The sequence below is a fragment of the Coregonus clupeaformis genome, chromosome 1 (genome assembly GCF_020615455.1).
Source record: "Coregonus clupeaformis isolate EN_2021a chromosome 1, ASM2061545v1, whole genome shotgun sequence".
Classification (NCBI taxonomy): domain Eukaryota; kingdom Metazoa; phylum Chordata; class Actinopteri; order Salmoniformes; family Salmonidae; genus Coregonus; species Coregonus clupeaformis.
This window is the reverse complement of record NC_059192.1, coordinates 89,160,217-89,182,354: the sequence shown is the minus strand read 5'-3', so window position 1 is coordinate 89,182,354 and position 22,138 is coordinate 89,160,217. Positions and strand designations below refer to the sequence as shown.

General features: G+C 47.6%; 1 protein-coding gene across 1 annotated transcript in view; it reads left to right on the top strand.

Moving 5' to 3' along the window:
• LOC121562627 overlaps positions 1 to 22,138 on the top strand; it is a 93,236-nt gene that overhangs the window by 28,660 nt on the left and 42,438 nt on the right. Inside the window, 1 exon segment of the mRNA XM_045223269.1 lies at positions 19,964 to 20,118. Coding sequence (XP_045079204.1) covers positions 19,964 to 20,118 — 155 coding nt within the window.

Here is a 22,138-nt window from a genome sequence, read left to right as displayed (position 1 = left end):
AATGATTGATTTCACCCTCCAGGATGGAGAAGCTGTCTTCATTAAAGTATGGGGATTCTAGTGGGGGGGGTATAGGTAGCACACAGGAGGACATTTTTCTTGGTTGAGATAATTTCCTTTTGAATTTCTAGCCAAATGTAAAATGTTCCTGTTTTGATTAATTGAATAGAGTGAGTTAGGTCTGCTCTATACCAAATTAGCATACCCCCTGAGTCCCAGTAATTGTGAGCAGAGCCTGCTGAGCATCTGGTACATGCCATTGGCTTGGGCTAGTGTAAGAGTGGGAGAAATTGTCCATCTGCATTTACCCTATTGGCCTAATCATTAGCTAGATCCCATATTTAATATTTTAACTAGTTAGCATCCTACTGGGAACCCTCTTTTTAAAAAGGCCATTAAAACGTTTTTTCCCCCAGTGATTGCAAGGATTGTTGTGCATTGACTGCTTGTCAGAATGGATGTTTCCCTCCCTAGGGTACTTGTAACTTTAATTTGCCTTGAGAGGTATATTTATCTGGCATAGAACACACTAGCCGACTAGCTAGGTAACTAGGTTTTCTACTGCCTATTGCTATGGGGATGACTAGCTAGGTAACTAGGTTTTCTACTGCCTATTGCTATGGGGATGACTAGCTAGGTAACTAGGTTTTCTACTGCCTATTGCTATGGGGATGACTAGCTAGGTAACTAGGTTTTCTACTGCCTATTGCTATGGGGATGACTAGCTAGGTAACTAGGTTTTCTACTGCCTATTGCTATGGGGATGACTAGCTAGGTAACTAGGTTTTCTACTGCCTATTGCTATGGGGATGACTAGCTAGGTAACTAGAATGACTATTGCTATGGGGATGACTAGCTAGGTAACTAGAATGACTATTGCTATGGGGATGACTAGCTAGGTAACTAGACAGACTATTGCTATGGGGATGACTAGCTAGGTAACTAGAATGACTATTGCTATGGGGATGACTAGCTAGGTAACTCAAATCAAATCAAATCAAATCAAATTTTATTGGTCACATGCGCCGAATACAACAGGTGCAGACATTACAGTGAAATGCTTACTTACAGCCCTTAACCAACAGTGCATTTATTTTAAACAAAAAAGACTATTGTGACTATTGCTATTGGGATGACTAGCTAGGTAACTAGACAGACTATTACTATGGGGATGACTAGCTAGGTAACTAGATAGACTATTACTATGGGGATGACTAGCTAGGTAACTAGACAGACTATTGCTATGGGGATGACTAGCTAGGTAACTAGATAGACTATTACTATGGGGATGACTAGCTAGGTAACTAGACAGACTATTGCTATGGGGATGACTAGCTAGGTAACTAGACAGACTATTGCTATGGGGATGACTAGCTAGGTAACTAGACAGACTATTGCTATGGGGATGTCTAGCTAGGTAACTAGACAGACTATTACTATGGGGATGACTAGCTAGGTAACTAGACAGACTATTGCTATGGGGATGACTAGCTAGGTAACTAGATAGACTATTACTATGGGGATGACTAGCTAGGTAACTAGACAGACTATTGCTATGGGGATGACTAGCTAGGTAACTAGACAGACTATTGCTATGGGGATGTCTAGCTAGGTAACTAGACAGACTATTGCTATGGGGATGACTAGCTAGGTAACTAGACAGACTATTGCTATGGGGATGTCTAGCTAGGTAACTAGACAGACTATTGCTATGGGGATGACTAGCTAGGTAACTAGACAGACTATTGCTATGGGGATGACTAGCTAGGTAACTAGACAGACTATTGCTATGGGGATGTCTAGCTAGGTAACTAGACAGACTATTACTATGGGGATGACTAGCTAGGTAACTAGATAGACTATTACTATGGGGATGACTAGCTAGGTAACTAGATAGACTATTGCTATGGGGATGTCTAGCTAGGTAACTAGATAGACTATTACTATAGGGATGACTAGCTAGGTAACTAGACAGACTATTGCTATGGGGATGTCTGGCTTTTCTATTCATTACTAGTTTTGTTTGCAGAAGAAAAGTAAATGTGGACTGTTATTTTGGCAATTAATTTGCTATGGCGCAGTGCCACATTTAAATAACTGCAGCAGAAACACTGACTGCATTTCCATCCCGCCTGATGGAGGGAGGGAGGGAGGGATGGAGGGATGGATGGAGGGATGGAGGGAGCGAGGGATGGAGGGATGGAGGGAGGGATGGAGGGATGGATGGAGGGAGCGAGGGATGGAGGGATGGATGGAGGGATGGAGGGAGGGAGGGATGGAGGGAGGGATGGAGCGAGGGAGGGAGGGAGGGAGGGATGGAGGGATGGATGAGAGGGAGAGAAAACAAAGTGGAGATTGTTGATTCAGTTTATCTGGCCGCTGAGGGGGCCACGGTGAAGGGGTGTGTGTGTGCCTCCCTGCCTGTAGGTCTGTTTACCTGCTGTACAGCCCAGGACAGGTGGTTCTTGTTCTCTCTCTCTCCCACTCCCCCCTCCCTCCCTCCCTCCCGCCCGCCCGCCCGCCCTTCCTTCCTTCCTTCCTTCCTTCCTTCCTTCCTTCCTTCCTTCCTTCCATCCACCCCCTCTTTTACGCTGCTGCTACTCTGTTTATTATCTATGCATAGTCACTTTAACTCTGCCCACATGTACATATTACCTCAATTACGTCGACTAACCTGTGCCCTCGCACATTGACTCTGTACCGGTACCCCATGTATATAGCCTCCCTACTGTTATTACACATTGACTCTGTACCGGTACCCCCTGTATATAGCCTCCCTACTGTTATTTCACATTGACTGCATCGCAGTGCTAGCTGTGCCACTAGAAATCCTGGTTTGAATCCAGGCTCTGTCGTAGCCGGCCGCGAACGGGAGACCCATGGGGCAACGCACAATTGGCCCAGCGTCGTCCAGGGTAGGGGAGGGAATGGCCGGCAGGGTTGTAGCTCAATTGGTAGAGCATGGCGTTTGCAACGCCAGGGTTGTGGGTTCGATTCCCACGGGGGGCCAGTATGAAAAAATAATAATGTATGCACTCACTAACTGTAAGTCGCTCTGGATAAGAGCGTCTGCTAAATGACTAAAAATGTTTTTTTTTAAATGTAAAAAATTTACCGGTACCCCCTGTATATAGCCTCCCTACTGTTATTTCACATTGTCTCTGTACCGGTACCCCCTGTATATAGCCTCCCTACTGTTATTTCACATTGACTCTGTACCGGTACCCCCTGTACATAGCCTCTCTACTGTTATTTCCCATTGACTCTGTACCGGTACCCCCTGTATATAGCCTCCCTACTGTTATTTCCCATTGACTCTGTACCGGTACCCCCTGTATATAGCCTCCCTACTGATATTTCCCATTGACTCTGTACCGGTACCCCCTGTATATAGCCTCCCTACTGTTATTTCCCATTGACTCTGTACCGGTACCCCCTGTATATAGCCTCTCTACTGTTATTTCCCATTGACTCTGTACCGGTACCCCCTGTATATAGCCTCCCTACTGATATTTCCCATTGACTCTGTACCGGTACCCCCTGTATATAGTATATATTTTTTCTTAGAACTGCATTGTTGGTTAAGGGCTTGTAAGTAAGCAGTAAAACTAATGTTATGCAAGGTAGATGCCAATTATTTGTGGGTAGCTAGCTAGCTAACAATTATTCGTGGCTAACTGGCTAGCTAACAGTAATAGCTAGCCAGTTAGCCCTATTGACAGTAGTAGCTAGCCAGTTAGCCCTATTAACAATAGTAGCTAGCCAGTTAGCCCTATTAACAGTAGTAGCTAGCCAGTTAGCCCTATTGACAGTAGTAGCTAGCCAGTTAGCCCTATTAACAGTAGTAGCTAGCCAGTTAGCCTTATTAACAATAGTAGCTAGCCAGTTAGCCCTATTAACAATAGTAGCTAGCCAGTTAGCCCTATTAACAATAGTAGCTAGCCAGTTAGCCCTATTAACAGTAGTAGCTAGCCAGTTAGCCCTATTAACAATAGTAGCTAGCCAGTTAGCCCTATTGACAGTAGTAGCTAGCCAGTTAGCCCTATTAACAATAGTAGCTAGCCAGTTAGCCCTATTAACAGTAGCAGCTAGCCAGTTAGCCCTATTGACAGTAGCAGCTAGCCAGTTAGCCCTATTGACAGTAGTAGTTAGCCAGTTAGCCCTATTAACAGTAGCAGCTAGCCAGTTAGCCCTATTGACAGTAGCAGCTAGCCAGTTAGCCCTATTGACAGTAGTAGTTAGCCAGTTAGCCCTATTGACTTATGGGCTTGTGATCTACGGTACGTAGGCAGGTAAACATGCCAAAATGAACACAGCAAGTATTTATTAACGTATCAAGATAAAATATTGTAGTCAGGCAACATATGAGATGTGAATAGGCAACATTTCATTGTGAAGTCGGAGTGTATTTTCTCTCGCTTCAGCTCAAACAATTTTGTATGTGGTTGCATCATATTTCTTTGCATACTTGCATCGATGCATGCTTCAAAATATGTACAAACGGAGAACGGATTCGAGAAGTGCCCTCCGTGCTCCGTTTCACATACTTTGATTGAGGAGAGGAGAGGAGAGGAGAGGAGAGGAGAGGAGAGGAGAGGAGAGGAGAGGAGAGGAGAGGAGAGGAGAGGAGAGGAGAGGGGAGGAGAGAGGGAGGAGAGAAGAGGAGGGTGGAGAGGAGAAGAGAGAGGGAGGAGAGAAGGGAGAGGAGAGACGAGAGAGGGAGGAGAGAGGGAGGAGAGAAGAGGAGAAGAGAAGAGAAAAAGGTGGGAGAGGAGAGGAGAGGAGAGGAGAGGAGAGGAGAGGAGGGGAGAGGAGAGGGGAGGGGAGGAGATGTATTAGACACGTACTGTAAGTGAAACCACACCCTAGCCAGATGGTTGAGTAGCCATGAACTGGCACCGTATTCTCCCTGGACACGTACACACACCCTGGACCAGCCTCCTAGCCTCACCTCTCCTCTCTCTGGTGAAACGGGATCCCCCACCGCTCCACGCCCTTGGCAACCAGGACTTCCTCGGCAACCGTCCCTCCTTCCTGCTGGAGTCGTGTGTGTGTGTATCCCTGTATGTCTCCATGTGTTTGTACATACAGTTGAAGTCGGAAGTTTACATACACCTTAGCCAAATACATTTAAACTCAGTTTTTCACAATTCCTGACATTTAATCCTAGTAAAAAGTCCCTGTCTTAGGTCAGTTAGGATCACCACTTTATTTTAAGAATGTGAAATGTCAGAATAATAGTAGAGAAAATTATTTATTTCAGCTTTCATTTATTTCATCACATTCCCAGTGGGTCAGAAGTTTACATACACTCAATTAGTATTTTGTAGCATTGCCATTAAATTGTTTAACTTGGGTCAAACGTTTCAGGTAGCCTTCCACAAGTTTCCCACAATAAGTTGGGTGAATTTTGTCCCATTCCTCCTGACAGAGCTGGTGTAACTGAGTCAGGTTTGTAGGCCTCCTTGCTCGCACACGCTTTTTCAGTTCTGCCCACAACATTTCTATAGGATTGAGGTCAGGGCTTTGTGATGGCCACTCCAATACCTTGACTTTGTTGTCCTTAAGCCATTTTGCCACAACTTTGGAAATATGCTTGGGGTCATTGTCCATTTGGAAGACCCACTTGCGACTAAGCTTTAACTTCCTGACTGATGTCTTGAGATGTTGCTTCAATATATCCACATAAATTTCCTTCCTCATGATGCCATCTATTTTGTGAAGTGCACCAGTCCCTCCTGCAGCAAAGCACCCCCACAGCATGATGCTACCACCCCCGTGCTTCACAGTTGGGATGGTGTTCTTCGGCTTGCAAGCCTTCCCTTTTTTCCTCCAAACATAACTATGGTCATTATGACCAAACAGTTCTATTTTTGTTTCATCAGACCAGAGGACATTTCTCCAAAAAGTACGATCTTTGTCCCCATGTGCAGTTGCAAACCGTAGTCTGGCTTTTTTAGGGTGGTTTTTGAATGCAGTGACTTCTTCCTTGCTGAGCGGCCTTTCAGGTTATGTCGGTATAGGACTTGTTTTACTGTGGATATAGATACTTTTGTACCTGTTTCCTCCAGTATCTTCACAAGGTCCTTTGCTATTGTTCTGGGATTGATTTGCACTTTTCGCACCAAAGTACCTTCATCTCTAGGAGACAGAACGAGTCTCCTTCCTGAGCGGTATGACGGCTGCGTGGTCCCATGGTGTTTATACTTGCGTACTATTGTTTGTACCGATGAATGTGGTACCTTCAGGCATTTGGAAATTGCTCCCAAGGATGAACCAGACTTGTGGAGGTCTACAATTTTTTTTCTGAGGTCTTGGCTGATTTCTTGTGATTTTCCCATGATGTCAAGCAGAGAGGCACTGAGTTTGAAGGTAGGCCTTGAAATACATCCACAGGTACACCTCCAATTGACTCAAATGATGTCAATTTGCCTATCAGAAGCTTCTAAAGCCATGACATCCTTTTCTGGAATTTTCCAAGCTGTTTAAAGGCACAGTCAACTTAGTGTATGTAAACTTCTGACCCACTGGAATTGTGATACAGTAAATTATAAGTGAAATAATCTGTCTGTAAACAATTGTTGGAAAAATGACTTGTGTCATGCACAAAGTAGATGTCCTAACCGACTTGCCAAAACTAAAGTTTGTTAACAAGACATTTGCGGAGTGGTTGAAAAACGAGTTTTAATGACTCCAACTTAAGTGCATGTAAACGTCCAACTTCAGCTGTACCCTGACCTCTAAAGCAGGTCATAGGTTGTAGGTGAAAAGTCGCTGCTCTACCACTGTTAAATCCACACGCACACTCAGTGTTAAATCCCTTTAAGTGCTTTACGAGGATAAAGAGGTTGTCACCTCACTTCTCAGGTCTGTGTCCCAAATGGCACCCCTATGGTAGAACTCTAGTTCGTTTGGTCAGGGTGTGCATGTTTAGTATCTATGTTATTGTTTTCTATGTTTAGGATCTAGGTATTGTGTTTCTATGTTTGGCCGGGTGTGGTTCCCAATCAGAGACAGCTGTCGCTCGTTGTCTCTGATTGGGGCCCATACTTAGGTAGCCCAGTTGCCTACTATGTTTGTGGGATCTTGTGCCGTGTATAGGCTTGTATTGTGTTTAGCCTGAGGACGTTACGTTGTTTTGTTCGTGTGTTTATTTTAATAAGGCGCAGTATTTCACGCTGCGCCTTGGTCTGACCCGTTCATCAACGACCGTGACAATGGCCTTGGGCCCAAGAGCCCGGCGGATAACGAGCTTACAGTATAATACAGTAGGTTAAAAAGACTGGATCTTTCTGCAGCTACTGTCAGAAGGTTTGTTTGACATCGTGTTTATAATGTGTGTAATGGGAATGTGTGTCTTACAAATCCACATATTTGAGTTAGCGCTCATGTGTCTCATTGCTTATAAGGATCAGATGATCAGCCCTGAGTACCAGAGAGTCTGTCTCTCCTCCTCCTGCTTATAAGGATCGGATGATCAGCCCTGAGTACCAGAGAGTCTGTCTCTCCTCCTCCTGCTTATAAGGATCAGATGATCAGCCCTGAGTACCAGAGAGTCTGTCTCTCCTCCTCCTGCTTATAAGGATCAGATGATCAGCCCTGAGTACCAGAGAGTCTGTCTCTCCTCCTCCTGCTTATAAGGATCGGATGATCAGCCCTGAGTACCAGAGAGTCTGTCTCTCCTCCTCCTGCTTATAAGGATCGGATGATCAGCCCTGAGTACCAGAGAGTCTGTCTCTCCTCCTCCTGCTTATAAGGATCAGATGATCAGCCCTGAGTACCAGAGAGTCTGTCTCTCCTCCTCCTGCTTATAAGGATCAGATGATCAGCCCTGAGTACCAGAGAGTCTGTCTCTCCTCCTCCTGCTTATAAGGATCAGATGATCAGCCCTGAGTACCAGAGAGTCTGTCTCTCCTCCTCCTGCTTATAAGGATCAGATGATCAGCCCTGAGTACCAGAGAGTCTGTCTCTCCTCCTCCTGCTTATAAGGATCAGATGATCAGCCCTGAGTACCAGAGAGTCTGTCTCTCCTCCTCCTGCTTATAAGGATCAGATGATCAGCCCTGAGTACCAGAGAGTCTGTCTCTCCTCCTCCTGCTTATAAGGATCAGATGATCAGCCCTGAGTAGCAGAGAGTCTGTCTCTCCTCCTCCTGCTTATAAGGATCAGATGATCAGCCCTGAGTAGCAGAGAGTCTGTCTCTCCTCTTCCTGCTTATAAGGATCAGATGATCAGCCCTGAGTACCAGAGAGTCTGTCTCTCCTCCTCCTGCTTATAAGGATCAGATGATCAGCCCTGAGTAGCAGAGAGTCTGTCTCTCCTCCTCCTGCTTATAAGGATCAGATGATCAGCCCTGAGTACCAGAGAGTCTGTCTCTCCTCCTCCTGCTTATAAGGATCAGATGATCAGCCCTGAGTACCAGAGAGTCTGTCTCTCCTCCTCCTGCTTATAAGGATCAGATGATCAGCCCTGAGTACCAGAGAGTCTGTCTCTCCTCCTCCTGCTTATAAGGATCAGATGATCAGCCCTGAGTACCAGAGAGTCTGTCTCTCCTCCTCCTGCTTATAAGGATCAGATGATCAGCCCTGAGTACCAGAGAGTCTGTCTCTCCTCCTCCTGCTTATAAGGATCAGATGATCAGCCCTGAGTACCAGAGAGTCTGTCTCTCCTCCTCCTGCTTATAAGGATCGGATGATCAGCCCTGAGTACCAGAGAGTCTGTCTCTCCTCCTCCTGCTTATAAGGATCGGATGATCAGCCCTGAGTACCAGAGAGTCTGTCTCTCCTCCTCCTGCTTATAAGGATCGGATGATCAGCCCTGAGTACCAGAGAGTCTGTCTCTCCTCCTCCTGCTTATAAGGATCGGATGATCAGCCCTGAGTACCAGAGAGTCTGTCTCTCCTCCTCCTGCTTATAAGGATCAGATGATCAGCCCTGAGTACCAGAGAGTCTGTCTCTCCTCCTCCTGCTTATAAGGATCAGATGATCAGCCCTGAGTACCAGAGAGTCTGTCTCTCCTCCTCCTGCTTATAAGGATCAGATGATCAGCCCTGAGTACCAGAGAGTCTGTCTCTCCTCCTCCTGCTTATAAGGATCAGATGATCAGCCCTGAGTACCAGAGAGTCTGTCTCTCCTCCTCCTGCTTATAAGGATCAGATGATCAGCCCTGAGTACCAGAGAGTCTGTCTCTCCTCCTCCTGCTTATAAGGATCAGATGATCAGCCCTGAGTACCAGAGAGTCTGTCTCTCCTCCTCCTGCTTATAAGGATCAGATGATCAGCCCTGAGTACCAGAGAGTCTGTCTCTCCTCCTCCTGCTTATAAGGATCGGATGATCAGCCCTGAGTACCAGAGAGTCTGTCTCTCCTCCTCCTGCTTATAAGGATCGGATGATCAGCCCTGAGTACCAGAGAGTCTGTCTCTCCTCCTCCTGCTTATAAGGATCGGATGATCAGCCCTGAGTACCAGAGAGTCTGTCTCTCCTCCTCCTGCTTATAAGGATCGGATGATCAGCCCTGAGTACCAGAGAGTCTGTCTCTCCTCCTCCTGCTTATAAGGATCGGATGATCAGCCCTGAGTACCAGAGAGTCTGTCTCTCCTCCTCCTGCTTATAAGGATCAGATGATCAGCCCTGAGTACCAGAGAGTCTGTCTCTCCTCCTCCTGCTTATAAGGATCAGATGATCAGCCCTGAGTACCAGAGAGTCTGTCTCTCCTGCTTATAAGGATCAGATGATCAGCCCTGAGTACCAGAGAGTCTGTCTCTCCTCTTCCTCCTCCTCTCCCTCCTGTCAGAGAGGACCCACTGTGCCAATCTGTTCTCATTACTGTTTATTTACCCCCTTAAGGAACACTAACATGAGGACATATCATGCACATCCTCCTACTCTCGCTCTCTCTCTTCTCCTCTCCCCCCTCTCTCTCTCTCTCTTATCCCTTCTCCTCTCCCCCTCTCATCAACACTAAAATCATGGGTTCAGTTCCCACAGGGATCACATACACATGCTAAACATGTAACACTGTATTTTCAAGTCGCTCCGCTGAGACCGGTCTGCTCTGTTTTGAGTTAACAGTACAGTGAGTTAAACATCTCCACGTAATACCAGCCTCTTTTAATGGGGACCATGTTGGCACCATGTTGGGAGAGATCACAGAGAGAGAGGAGAGTGTTTTTCCAACAGTGTGTGTGTTATATTACCATACTGTTATCAGTCAGTCGGGCCCTCCTGTATGTGTATATATATAAAGAGAGAAGAAGAGGAGAGAGAGAGGGGAGAGAGAGAGAGAGAGAGAGAGAGAGAGAGAGAGAGAGAGAGAGAGAGAGAGAGAGAGAGAGAGAGAGAGAGAGAGAGAGAGAGAGAGAGAGAGAGAGAGAGAGAGAGAGAGAGAGAGAGAGAGCAGAGAGAGAGAGAGAGAGAGAGAGAGAGAGAGAGAGAGAGAGAGAGAGAGAGAGAGAGAGAGAGAGAGACTGCATCCAGCCATGTATTAGAGAGGGTTAGATGGATGGATGGATGGGGGGGTCACACTTCCTTAGAGAGACAGAAACAATACAGTGTTACACACCACACCACACCGTGTCACCGCCTGGCTCTCTAACCACTGAGACATACCAACCAACAGACACTAACAGTCACACTCAGGAGCCAGAGACAGCAGGGGGTCAAACTGTACTCCTGTCATGTAATACTGTGTAGAAAAGGACCATGAATGGAAAGTGTACGAATAATGGATCAGTAATTAAATATCAGTAAATATATATTAATAAACAAAGTTACTTTTGTCCTCCAAAGATGGGGTAGATGGGCTAACAACATTTATACAAATAAAGAGATTGTAATGGCGTATTTCCAAAAAATAAAACTCTAAAATCAAGACGTGTCAATTAGTTTGTCTACATGCCATTATAAACACAATGCAGATGTTGGAGTAAACCTGTCTTGTGTTCAGACCAGTAACTATAAGTAAACATCATGATCAGCTTGCAAACTGAGTTTGAATAAGACATCCGATTAAAACTTTACATTAAGAACGGTTGGGTTTTATTAAAGCTAATAAATAACCAAATCATTGATGGAACACTGGATAAAAGAAATGCATGTCTCTCGTCTGCCCCTGCAAGCCGGTCGGCGTACGCGTCATCACACCCCCTCATCTGATTGGTCGTTGCCTGCATACGTGTCATCACACTCCCTCTGATCTGATTGGTCAAGTAGGCGGGCCTTCTGACTTTGTGGCTATGGTAATTAGTGATGACCAAGCACTAACACAGGTCTGTCGGTTTTAACTAGCATAAGGGTTTTTCCTTTAGGAGAACTTACGCAGCAGGTTAGGAGAATTAACGTGGCAGGTTAGGAGAATTAGGTTAAGGTTAGGAAAAGGGTTAGGGTTAGCAAAAATTGTCCCCGACGCGACTCAAACATATTTATCTACAACCTGCCCTGAGAACAGTCTTGGTTTCCACTAGTGCGATACAGAGAGGGGGGCAGACAGACGAGCAGATAACGGACAAAGTTATTTGTGATTTATGCGCATAAAAATTTGCACGGGAGTGATTTTTATCAGGACTGGACAGGAACGTTCCGGGGTTATAGAACTGTTGCGGGATCAGGACAAGACGGGACAGGAATGAATTTTCACTCCCGTGTCAACCTCTAGTGTGCATGTCAGTACTCCAATCTATACTGAACAAAAATATAAATGCAACATGCAACAATTTCAACGATTTTACTGAGTTGCAGTTCATATAAGGAAATCAGTCAATTGAAATAAATGAATTAGGCCCTAATCTATGGATTTCACATGAATGAGCAGGGTCTGCGGTTGTGAGGCGGGTTGGAAGTACTGCCAAATTCTCTAAAACTAAGTTGGAGGCGGCTTATGGTAGAGAAATGAACATTACATTATCTGGCAACAGCTCTGGTGGACATTCCTGCAGTCATCATGCCAATTGCAAACTCCCTCAACTTGAGACATCTGTGGTATTGTGTTGTGTGACAAAACTGCACATTTTATAGTGGCCTTTTGTCCCAGCACAAGGTGCACCTGTGTAATGATCATGACGTTTAATCAGCTTCTTGATATGACACACCTGTCAGGTGGATGGATTATCTTGGCAAAGGGGAAATGCTCACTAACAGGGCACAAAATTAGAGAGAAATAAGCTTTTTGTGCAAATGAAACATTTCTGGGATCTTTTATTTCAGCTCATGAAACATGGGACCAACACTTTACATGTTATGTTTATATGTTTGTTCAGTATAAATACCAAGGGTTCTAGATGAAAGTGAAAAGGCAGAGGAGAGAGAGAACTAGAGAGAGAGAGAGAGAGAGAGGGGAGAGAGAGGGAGAGACAGAGAGAGAGAGAGAGAGAGATTGGAGGAGAGGGAGAGGGAGAGAGCGAGAACTAGAGAGAGAGAGAGACAGAGGGAGGGAGAGAGGGAGAGACAGAGAGAGAGAAGAAGAGAGAGGGAAGAAGAGAGAGGAGAAGGAGGGAGGGAGGGAGGGAGGGAGTTTACAGCAGAGGAAGCAGCTGAGAGAGTTTCGTAGCGATCGTAACGGCGACAGTTCTAGCCACTGCTCCGCTCTAACCACTGCTCCGCTCCAACCACTGCTCCGCTCTAACCACTACTCCGCTCCAACCACTGCTCCGCTCTAACCACTGCTCCGTTCTAACCACTGCTCCGCTCTAACCACTGCTCCGCTCTAACCACTGCTCCGCTCTAACCACTACTCCGCTCCAACCACTGCTCCGCTCTAACCACTGCTCCGTTCTAACCACTGCTCCGCTCTAACCACTGCTCCGCTCCAACCACTGCTCCGCTCTAACCACTACTCCGCTCCAACCACTGCTCCGCTCTAACCACTGCTCCGTTCTAACCACTGCTCCGCTCTAACCACTGCTCCGCTCTAACCACTGCTCCGCTCTAACCACTGCTCCGCTCCAACCACTGCTCCGCTCTAACCACTGCTCCGTTCTAACCACTGCTCCGCTCTAACCACTGCTCCGCTCCAACCACTGCTCCGCTCTAACCACTACTCCGCTCCAACCACTGCTCCGCTCTAACCACTGCTCCGTTCTAACCACTGCTCCGCTCTAACCACTGCTCCGCTCTAACCACTGCTCCGCTCTAACCACTGCTCCGTTCTAACCACTGCTCCGCTCTAACCACTGCTCCGCTCTAACCACTGCTCCGCTCTAACCACTGCTCCGCTCTAACCACTGCTCCGTTCTAACCACCGCTCCGTTCTAACCACCGCTCCGCTCTAACCACCGCTCCGCTCTAACCACCGCTCCGCTCTAACCACCGCTCCGCTCTAACCACTCCTCCGTTCTAACCACTGCTCCGCTCTAACCACTGCTCCGTTCTAACCACTGCTCCGCTCTAACCACTCCTCCGTTCTAACCACTGCTCCGCTCCAACCACTGCTCCGCTCTAACCACTGCTCTGTTCTAACCGTTGCTCTGTTCCGCCCGGCGATAGCAGCAGCCTTCTCTTTTCTTCCTGGGAGTTAATAAAAGGACCCAAGCTTTTCTCTCTCTGACCTGCTGCCATTAGATCACTAAGCTGCTCGCCGGGTCTCTCTTTCTCTCTCTGACCTGCTGCCATCAGATCACTAAGCTGCTCGCCGGGTCTCTCTTTCTCTCTCTGACCTGCTGCCATCAGATCACTAAGCTGCTCGCCGGGTCTCTCTTTCTCTCTCTGACCTGCTGCCATCAGATCACTAAGCTGCTCGCCGGGTCTCTTTTCACTGTGTGTGAGAGGGGAGCGTGCCTGCGGTGTGTGTGAGTGTGGAGCGTGCCTGCGGTGTGTGTGAGAGGGGTGTGTGCCTGCGGTGTGTGCCTGCGGTGTGTGTGAGAGGGGAGTGTGCCTGCGGTGTGTGTGAGAGGGGAGTGTGCCTGCGGTGTGTGTGAGTGTGGAGTGTGCCTGCGGTGTGTGTGAGTGTGGAGTGTGCCTGCGGTGTGTGTGAGTGGGGAGTGTGCCTGCGGTGTGTGTGAGAGGGGAGTGTGCCTGCGGTGTGTGTGAGTGGGGAGTGTGCCTGCGGTGTGTGTGAGTGTGGAGTGTGCCTGCGGTGTGTGTGAGAGGGGAGAGTGCCTGCGGTGTGTGTGAGAGGGGAGTGTGCCTGCGGTGTGTGTGAGAGGGGTGTGTGTGAGAGGGGAGTGTGCCTGCGGTGTGTGTGAGAGGGGAGTGTGCCTGCGGTGTGTGTGAGAGGGGAGTGTGCCTGCGGTGTGTGTGAGAGGGGAGTGTGCCTGCGGTGTGTGAGAGAGGGGAGTGTGCCTGCGGTGTGTGTGAGAGGGGAGTGTGTGAGAGGGGAGTGTGCCTGCGGTGTGTGTGAGAGGGGAGTGTGCCTGCGGTGTGTGTGAGAGGGGAGTGTGCCTGCGGGGTGTGTGAGAGGGGAGTGTGTGAGAGGGGAGTGTGCCTGCGGTGTGTGTGAGAGGGGAGTGTGCCTGCGGTGTGTGTGAGAGGGGAGTGTGCCTGCGGTGTGTGTGAGAGGGGAGTGTGCCTGCGGGGTGTGTGAGAGGAGAGCGTGCCTGCGGTGTGTGTGAGAGGGGAGTGTGCCTGCGGTGTGTGTGAGAGGGGAGTGTGCCTGCGGTGTGTGTGAGAGGGGAGTGTGCCTGCGGTGTGTGTGAGAGGGGAGTGTGCCTGCGGTGTGTGTGAGAGGGGAGTGTGCCTGCGGTGTGTGTGAGTGTGGAGTGTGCCTGCGGTGTGTGTGAGAGGAGAGTGTGCCTGCGGTGTGTGTGAGAGGGGTGTGTGTGAGAGGGGAGTGTGCCAGCGGTGTCTGGGCATTGAGCTATTCTCTCCCTGCTCAAAGGGACAGGCCGTGTAAAGATAATGCAGCCGGGGGTTAACTGTGGTCTGACGCTGAGCTAGCACCCTTCCCTTCCCTAGCCGACAGACAGACAGACAGACAGACTGACAGACAGAGGACAACACTCTAACAGGGGGAGAGGGGAGGGGAGGAGAAGGAGGGGGAGAGGAGAGGGGAGGGGAGGAGAAGGAGGGGAAGAGGGGGATACTCCCCTGGACAGAATCGGAAAGTCTTCCTCAGTTTTTTCCTTCAATTTATTTTTCCCCCCCTCCTTTATTTGGCAGCCCTGTGTAGTTATTCAACAGAATAAAATGGAGGCAACATTTTCCAGGCAAGGAGCACACTTCCTGTTTTCTCTTCTGGATGGCTAATAAAATGTGGCCTGAGGGAGGGAGGGAGGGAGGGAGGGAGGGAGAGGGAGGGAGGGGAGGGGAGGGGGGAGGGAGGGAGGGAGGGAGGGAGGGAGGGAGGGAGAGGGAGGGAGAGAGAGAGGGAAGGAGTGAGCGTGCATGCGTGCGTGGAGAGGGTGATGATCTCAGTGTTTTTTGTATGACTGGGTAGTCTGACAATGTAGTTTTTTAAACACACTCCTGCTCTGCAGTATGATCCGTTTATCTCCTCTCTTCTTGTTTATCTCTGGTGTTACTGAGGAGGAGGGGGGCAGGAAGAGGTCTGCCCTCTCCTTATACACCCCCAACCTACCCCCTACCCTCTCCTTATACCCTCCAACCTACCCCCTAGCCCCTCCTCTCCTTATACCCCCCAACCTACCCCCTACCCTCTCCTTATACCCCCCCAACCTACCCCCTACCCTCTCCTCTCCTTATACCCCCCCCAACCTACCCCCTACCCTCTCCTTATACCCTCCAACCTACCCCCTAGCCCCTCCTCTCCTTATACCCCCCAACCTACCCCCTCTCCTCTCCTTATACCCTCCAACCTACCCCCTAGCCCCTCCTCTCCTTATACCCCCCCAACCTACCCCCTCTCCTCTCCTTATACCCCCCAACCTACCCCCTACCCTACCCTCTCCTTATACCCCCCAACCTACCCCCTACCCTCTCCACTACACATCCAAGTATATCTGACCAAATTACGAAAGACAAGCATTGTAATTTTGAATTCCGTAAAGTAAGTGTTGAAGAGGTGAAAAAAGTATTATTGTCGATCAACAATGACAAGCCACCGGGGTCTGACAACTTGGACCAGATAAAATGCTATTTTACAGTAAACAAATTGACAACAGATTTTCAGCACGCTTATAGGGAAGGACATTCAACAAGCACAGCACTTACAGAAATGACTGATGATTGGCTGAGAGAAATTGATGATAAAAAGATTGTGGGGGCTGTTTTGTTAGACTTCAGTGCGGCTTTTGAAATTATCGATCATAGTCTGTTGCTGGAAAAACGTATGTGTTATGGCTTTACACCCCCTGCTATATTGTGGATAAAGAGTTACCTGTCTAACAGAACACAGAGGGTGTTCTTTAATGGAAGCCTCTCCAACATAATCCAGGAAGAATCAGGAATTCCCCAGGGCAGCTGTCTAGGCCCTTACTTTTTTCAATCTTTACTAACGACATGCCACTGGCTTTGAGTAAAGCCAGTGTGTCCATGTATGCGGATGACTCAACACAATACACTTCAGCTACTACAGCGACTGAAATGACTGCAACACTTAACAAAGAGCTGCAGTTAGTTTCAGAATGAGAGGCAAGGAATAAGTTAGCCCTAAATATTTCAAAAACTAAAAGCATTGTATTCGGGACAAATCATTTACTAAACCCTAAACCTCAACTAAATATTGTAATGAATAATGTGGAAATTGACCAAGTTGAAGTGACTAAACTGCTTGGAGTAACCCTGGATTGTAGACTGTCATGGTCAAAGCATATTGATACAACAGTAGCTAGGATGGGGAGAAGTCTGTCCATAATAAAGTGCTGCTCTGCCTTCTTAACAGCACTATCAACAAGGCAGGTCCTACAGGCCCTAGTTTTGTCACACCTGGACTACTGTTCAGTCCTGTGGTCTGGTGCCACAAAGAGGGACTTAGGAAAATTGCAATTGGCTCAGAACAGGGTAGCACGGCTGGCCCTTGGATGTACACAGAGAGCTAACATTAATAATATGCATGTCAATCTCTCCTGGCTCAAAGTGGAGGAGAGATTGACTTCATCACTACTTGTATTTGTGAGAGGTATTGACATGTTGAATGTACCGAGCTGTCTGTTTGAACTACTGGCACACAGCTCGGACACCCATGCATACCCCACAAGACATGCCACCAGAGGTCTCTTCACAGTCCCCAAGTCCAGAACAGACTATGGGAGGCGCACAGTACTACATAGAGCCATGACTACATGGAACTCTATTCCACATCAAGTAACTCAAGCCAGCAGTAAAATTAGATTTAAAAAACAGATATAAATACACCTTATTGAAAACCAGGGACTGTGAAGCAACACAAACATAGACACATGCATTCAAACACACGATAACATACCCAATATACACACATGTACACTTGGATGTTGTGTTATAGATATGTGGTAGTAGAGTAGAGGCCCGAGGGCACATACTTAATATGTTGTGAAATCTGTTATGAATGTATTGGAATGTTTTTAAAATGTATAACTGCCTTAATTTTGCTGGACCCCAGGAAGAGTAGCTGCTGCCTTGGCAGGAACTAATGGGGATCCATAATAAATACAAAAATACAAAAACAGCCTGAGTAGAGCAACCAGGCTTGGTCTTTTTATGATATTGATGTGATACTAGGTGATGACTTTTGGAGTGGTCTGTTTTAGAGATCTTTAGTGGAGCTTGAAGTAAACTAATCTGAGATCTTTAGTGGAGCTTGAAGTAAACTAATCTGAGATCTTTAGTGGAGCTTGAAGTAAACTAATCTGAGATCTTTTGTGGAGTTTGAAGTAAACTAATCTGAGATCTTTAGTGGAGCTTGAAGTAAACTAATCTGAGATCTTTAGTGGAGCTTGAAGTAAACTAATCTGAGATATTTTGTGGAGCTTGAAGTAAACTAATCTGAGATCTTTAGTGGAGCTTGAAGTAAACTAATCTGAGATCTTTTGTGGAGCTTGAAGTAAACTAATCTGAGATCTTTAGTGGAGCTTGAAGTAAACTAATCTGAGATCTTTTGTGGAGTTTGAAGTAAAGTAATCTGAGATCTTTAGTGGAGCTTGAAGTAAACTGATCTGAGATCTTTTGTGGAGTTTGAAGTAAACTAATCTGAGATCTTTAGTGGAGCTTGAAGTAAACTGATCTGAGATCTTTAGTGGAGCTTGAAGTAAACTGATCTGACTGGTGTGCTGTAGTTATTGAAATAGTGTTTACATGTCGTGTCATTAATGTGTGAAGCTCAAAGGCAATCAGAGAGAGAGCAGTGTGAAGGGGTTTATACTGTGCATTCGGAAAGTATTCAGACCCCTTGACTTTTTCCACATTGTGTAACGTTACAGCCTTATTCTAAAATTGATTAAATTGTTTTTTCCCCCTCATCAATCTACACACAATACCCCATAATGACAAAGCAAAAACAGCTTTTTAGAAATGTTTGCAAATTTAATCAAAACAAAAAACGGAAATATCACATTTACATAAGTATTCAGACCCCTTTACTCAGTATTTTTTTTTTTTTTTTTTTCGGGGGGATGGATCAGCTTAATATTGCAGATAGATTGTATCTTCTATCAATGTAATTGTCTGCATCACTTCCAATCCCCCATGTTTTATTTTTATTTTTTATATATATATTCCCCTTTACTCAGTACTTTGTTGAAGCACCTTTAGCAGCGATTACAGCCTCGAGTCTTCTTGGGTATGACGCTACAAGCTTGGCACACCTGTATTTGGGGAGTTTCTCCCATTCTTCTCAGCAGATCCTCTCAGGCTCTGTCAGGTTGGATTGGGAGCGTCACTGCACAGCTATTTTCAGGTCTCTCCAGAGATGTTCGAGTGGGTTCAAGTCCAGGCTCTGGCTGGGCCACTCAAGGACATTTTAGAGACTTTTTCCCGAAGCCACTCGTGCGTTGTCTGGCTGTGTGCTGTCATGACTTGCCCTCATGGGTTGAGGATCAAAGATGCCGGCTAGGCAAAGGTTTGAACACCCCCTCTCCTGGGGGCCAGTTTTATGACCGGTCATAAATACCGGGCAGACTTTCTCTTCCTTGCCATGAAGTATCGGGAGAAAGGACCCCTTTGTTAACAAAGGAAGTCTTCCCGCCAAAACTCCAACATCCAAAAGTGGATAATGAAATAACATTCTTACTTGAAAGTATGTGGGAAATAGTTGGTGGGGACTTAAAGAACAATCAAAGGCCTGATTGGTGGAGTGCTGCAGAGATGGTTGTCCTTCTGGAATTCTGGAGCTCTGTCAGAGTGACCATCGGGTTCTTGGTCACCTTCCTGACCAAGGCCTTCTCCCCCGATTGCTCAGTTCGGCCGGGCGGCCATCTCTAGGAAGAGTCTGGGAGAGGGACGTGCAGGAAGGAGAGCGAGAGAGAGAGATGGGGAAGTGCAGGAAGAGAGAGAGAGAGAGAGAGAGAGAGAGAGAGAGAGAGAGAGAGAGAGAGAGAGAGAGAGAGAGAGAGAGAGAGAGAGAGAGAGAGAGAGAGAGAGAAGCAGATTCCTATAAGACTGTGGATGCACAGCTAATCCAGTGTTTTCAGAGCATTGATTATCGAGCTGTGTTTGGTAGCTCAGCCTTGCTACTGCCGGCTTCTATAACCTCATCAGCCAACACACACACACACACGTGAAGTGCTACCAGACCAGACCAGACAGGCCCCTCTCTGCCTGGTTTGGTTGGGCTGATTCTTGATCAGATCTTGTAGCGCGTTATGATTGTCAGGCTCAGAGTTGTTCACAGAAGTTGTTCCGTCATATTATAGTAGTATCCAGCACATCGTCTGTGTTCCCTCCTCTCCTACACTTCCGTAGGGACATCAGTGAGTCAAAATGAGACAATGATTGATTTGCATCAAAATGGTACCTGCGAATGGGCTGTCTCATGTTTGGTTCCTGTCCTGGTTATGTTCCTGTATTGGAAGTGAACGGTGTCTTGTAGATGGGATCCTGGCACAGTTTCTCACCCCTCCTCTCTTCCTCTGTCCCCCTCTCGGTCTTCTTCTCTCCAGGTATCAGGCCCCAGATCATGAACGGGCCGATGCACCCTCGCCCCCTAGTGGCCCTGCTGGACGGGCGCGACTGCACCGTGGAGATGCCCATCCTAAAAGACCTGGCCACCGTCGCCTTCTGTGACGCCCAGTCCACCCAGGAGATACACGAGAAGGTAGAGTAACACAGTCCACACAGGAGATACACGAGAAGGTAGAGGAACACACACTGATGGACAGGACAGACACAGTAACACACATGGACACACGCACACGCTTTCACCCCCTGAAGAGCACGCACGCTTTCACACTCCCTCTCTCCTCCTCTCCCTCTCCTCTCCACCCTCAACTCCTCTCCACCCTCCTCTCCCTCTTTCCTTTCATCTCCTCTCCTCTCCCTTCTCTCCTCTCTTCTCCTCTTCTCCCCTCCCTCCCTCCCTCTCTCTTCTCCTCTCCACCTCCTCTTCTCTCCTCTCCCTTCTCTCCTGCTCTTCCCCTCTTCTCTCCCTCTCTCCTCTCCTCCTCTCCTCTCCTCTCCTCTCCTCTCCTCTTCTCTCCTCCCCTCTCCCTTCTCTCCTCTCCCTCTTCTCCTCTCCTCCCTCTCTCTTCTCCTCTCCTGTCCCTTCTCTGCTCTTCTCTCCTCTCCCTCCTCTTCTCTCCTCCCTCTCTCTTCTCCTCTACTCTCCCTTCTCCCTTCTTCTTCTTATTTGTGTGTGAAGGGTGATGTGTAGGGGTGGTGTGTGTGTGTGTGTGTGTGTGTCTCAGAGATGCTATCTGCAGTCTCTGCAAGATAGAAGAGTTTAAAACATACCCACTTCCTTTCTGCTTTATGACAATGGGTTAGATGAAAAAGACTACAGAATTTGCATTGAGATCAATTCAATCTCATCTAAGAGACCTTGGACCGTGTCGTGATGTGAATGAAGTTAGAGAAGGAGGGGTGGGTTTTGTTGCTCTAGCTAACATTACCTGATCATAGGAACAGGATTGTAATGTGATGGTGTATTCTGCTGATTCATAGTAATGACTGGGTTGTTTAGAAGCACAGAGGGTGATGATCTGATGAATAGAACATGTCCAATCTCTTCTCTAGTGTGGAGATGACCTAGTTAGTTCTGAATGAGAGAGAGACTGACTGGCTGGGTGACTGGCTGACTGGCTGACTGGCTGACTGGGTGACTGACTGGCTGACTGGCTGACTGGCTGACTGGCTGACTGGCTGACTGGGTGACTGACTGGCTGACTGGCTGACTGGCTGACTGGCTGACTGGCTGAGTGGGTGACTGGCTGACTGGCTGGCTGACTGGCTGGCTGACTGGCTGAGTGGGTGACTGGCTGACTGGCTGACTGGTTGACCGGCTGGCTGGCTGGCTGACTGACTGGATGGTTGACGGTCTGGTTGACCGGCTGGCTGCCTAACTGCTTCTCTAGCAGAAAGCCCACTTCAGTAGCATTGCTCACTAGGCTGGCTCCCAAATGGTACCCTATTCCCTATATAGTGCACTATTTTACACTACTTTTACTGTAGTGCACTATATAGGGCTATATGGTGCCATTTGGGATGCACATCCCATCTCTAGCCACCTGCTACAGACCCCTCCATCCGCACCAGCCTGGTGACCATATTACATTGATAAGACTGTCTGGAGAGTTGCTAGTGGCCTTGAACTAAATCAGAGAAGGAACTATATTCTGCACTGTCTCTCACATCGTTGTTACTTGAGCAGTGAGGGGGGTGGTGAAACAAAACTGAGATACAGGAGACTTCCCCTCAGGGGCCTGCTAAAATGTCCTCCCTCAGCATTAAAGCATTACCGTCATCCCCACTGCACACACACACACACACACCACTGAGATTACCTCATAGTCATACAATCCCACTCCAGGAAAACATGGAGTCTGTGAACACACACACACACAGGCACACACGACAGAGCTCCAACAGCGGAGGCCTCTGCTATGTTTCACAGATAAACCAGCCCTGTCAGAAAGGATGCTTCTCCGAATAGGGCTCCAGTACCTGTGTGTGTGTGTGTGTGTGTGTGTGTGTGTGTGTGTGTGTGTGTGTGTGTGTGTGTGTGTGTGTGTGTGTGTGTGTGGACAGAGGAGGGGGAGTAACAGACAGATTAGGTCAGACTTTCCATCTAAGTAAACGAGCGGCGCTCAGAGACTATTTCTCTCACAAACACATTAACA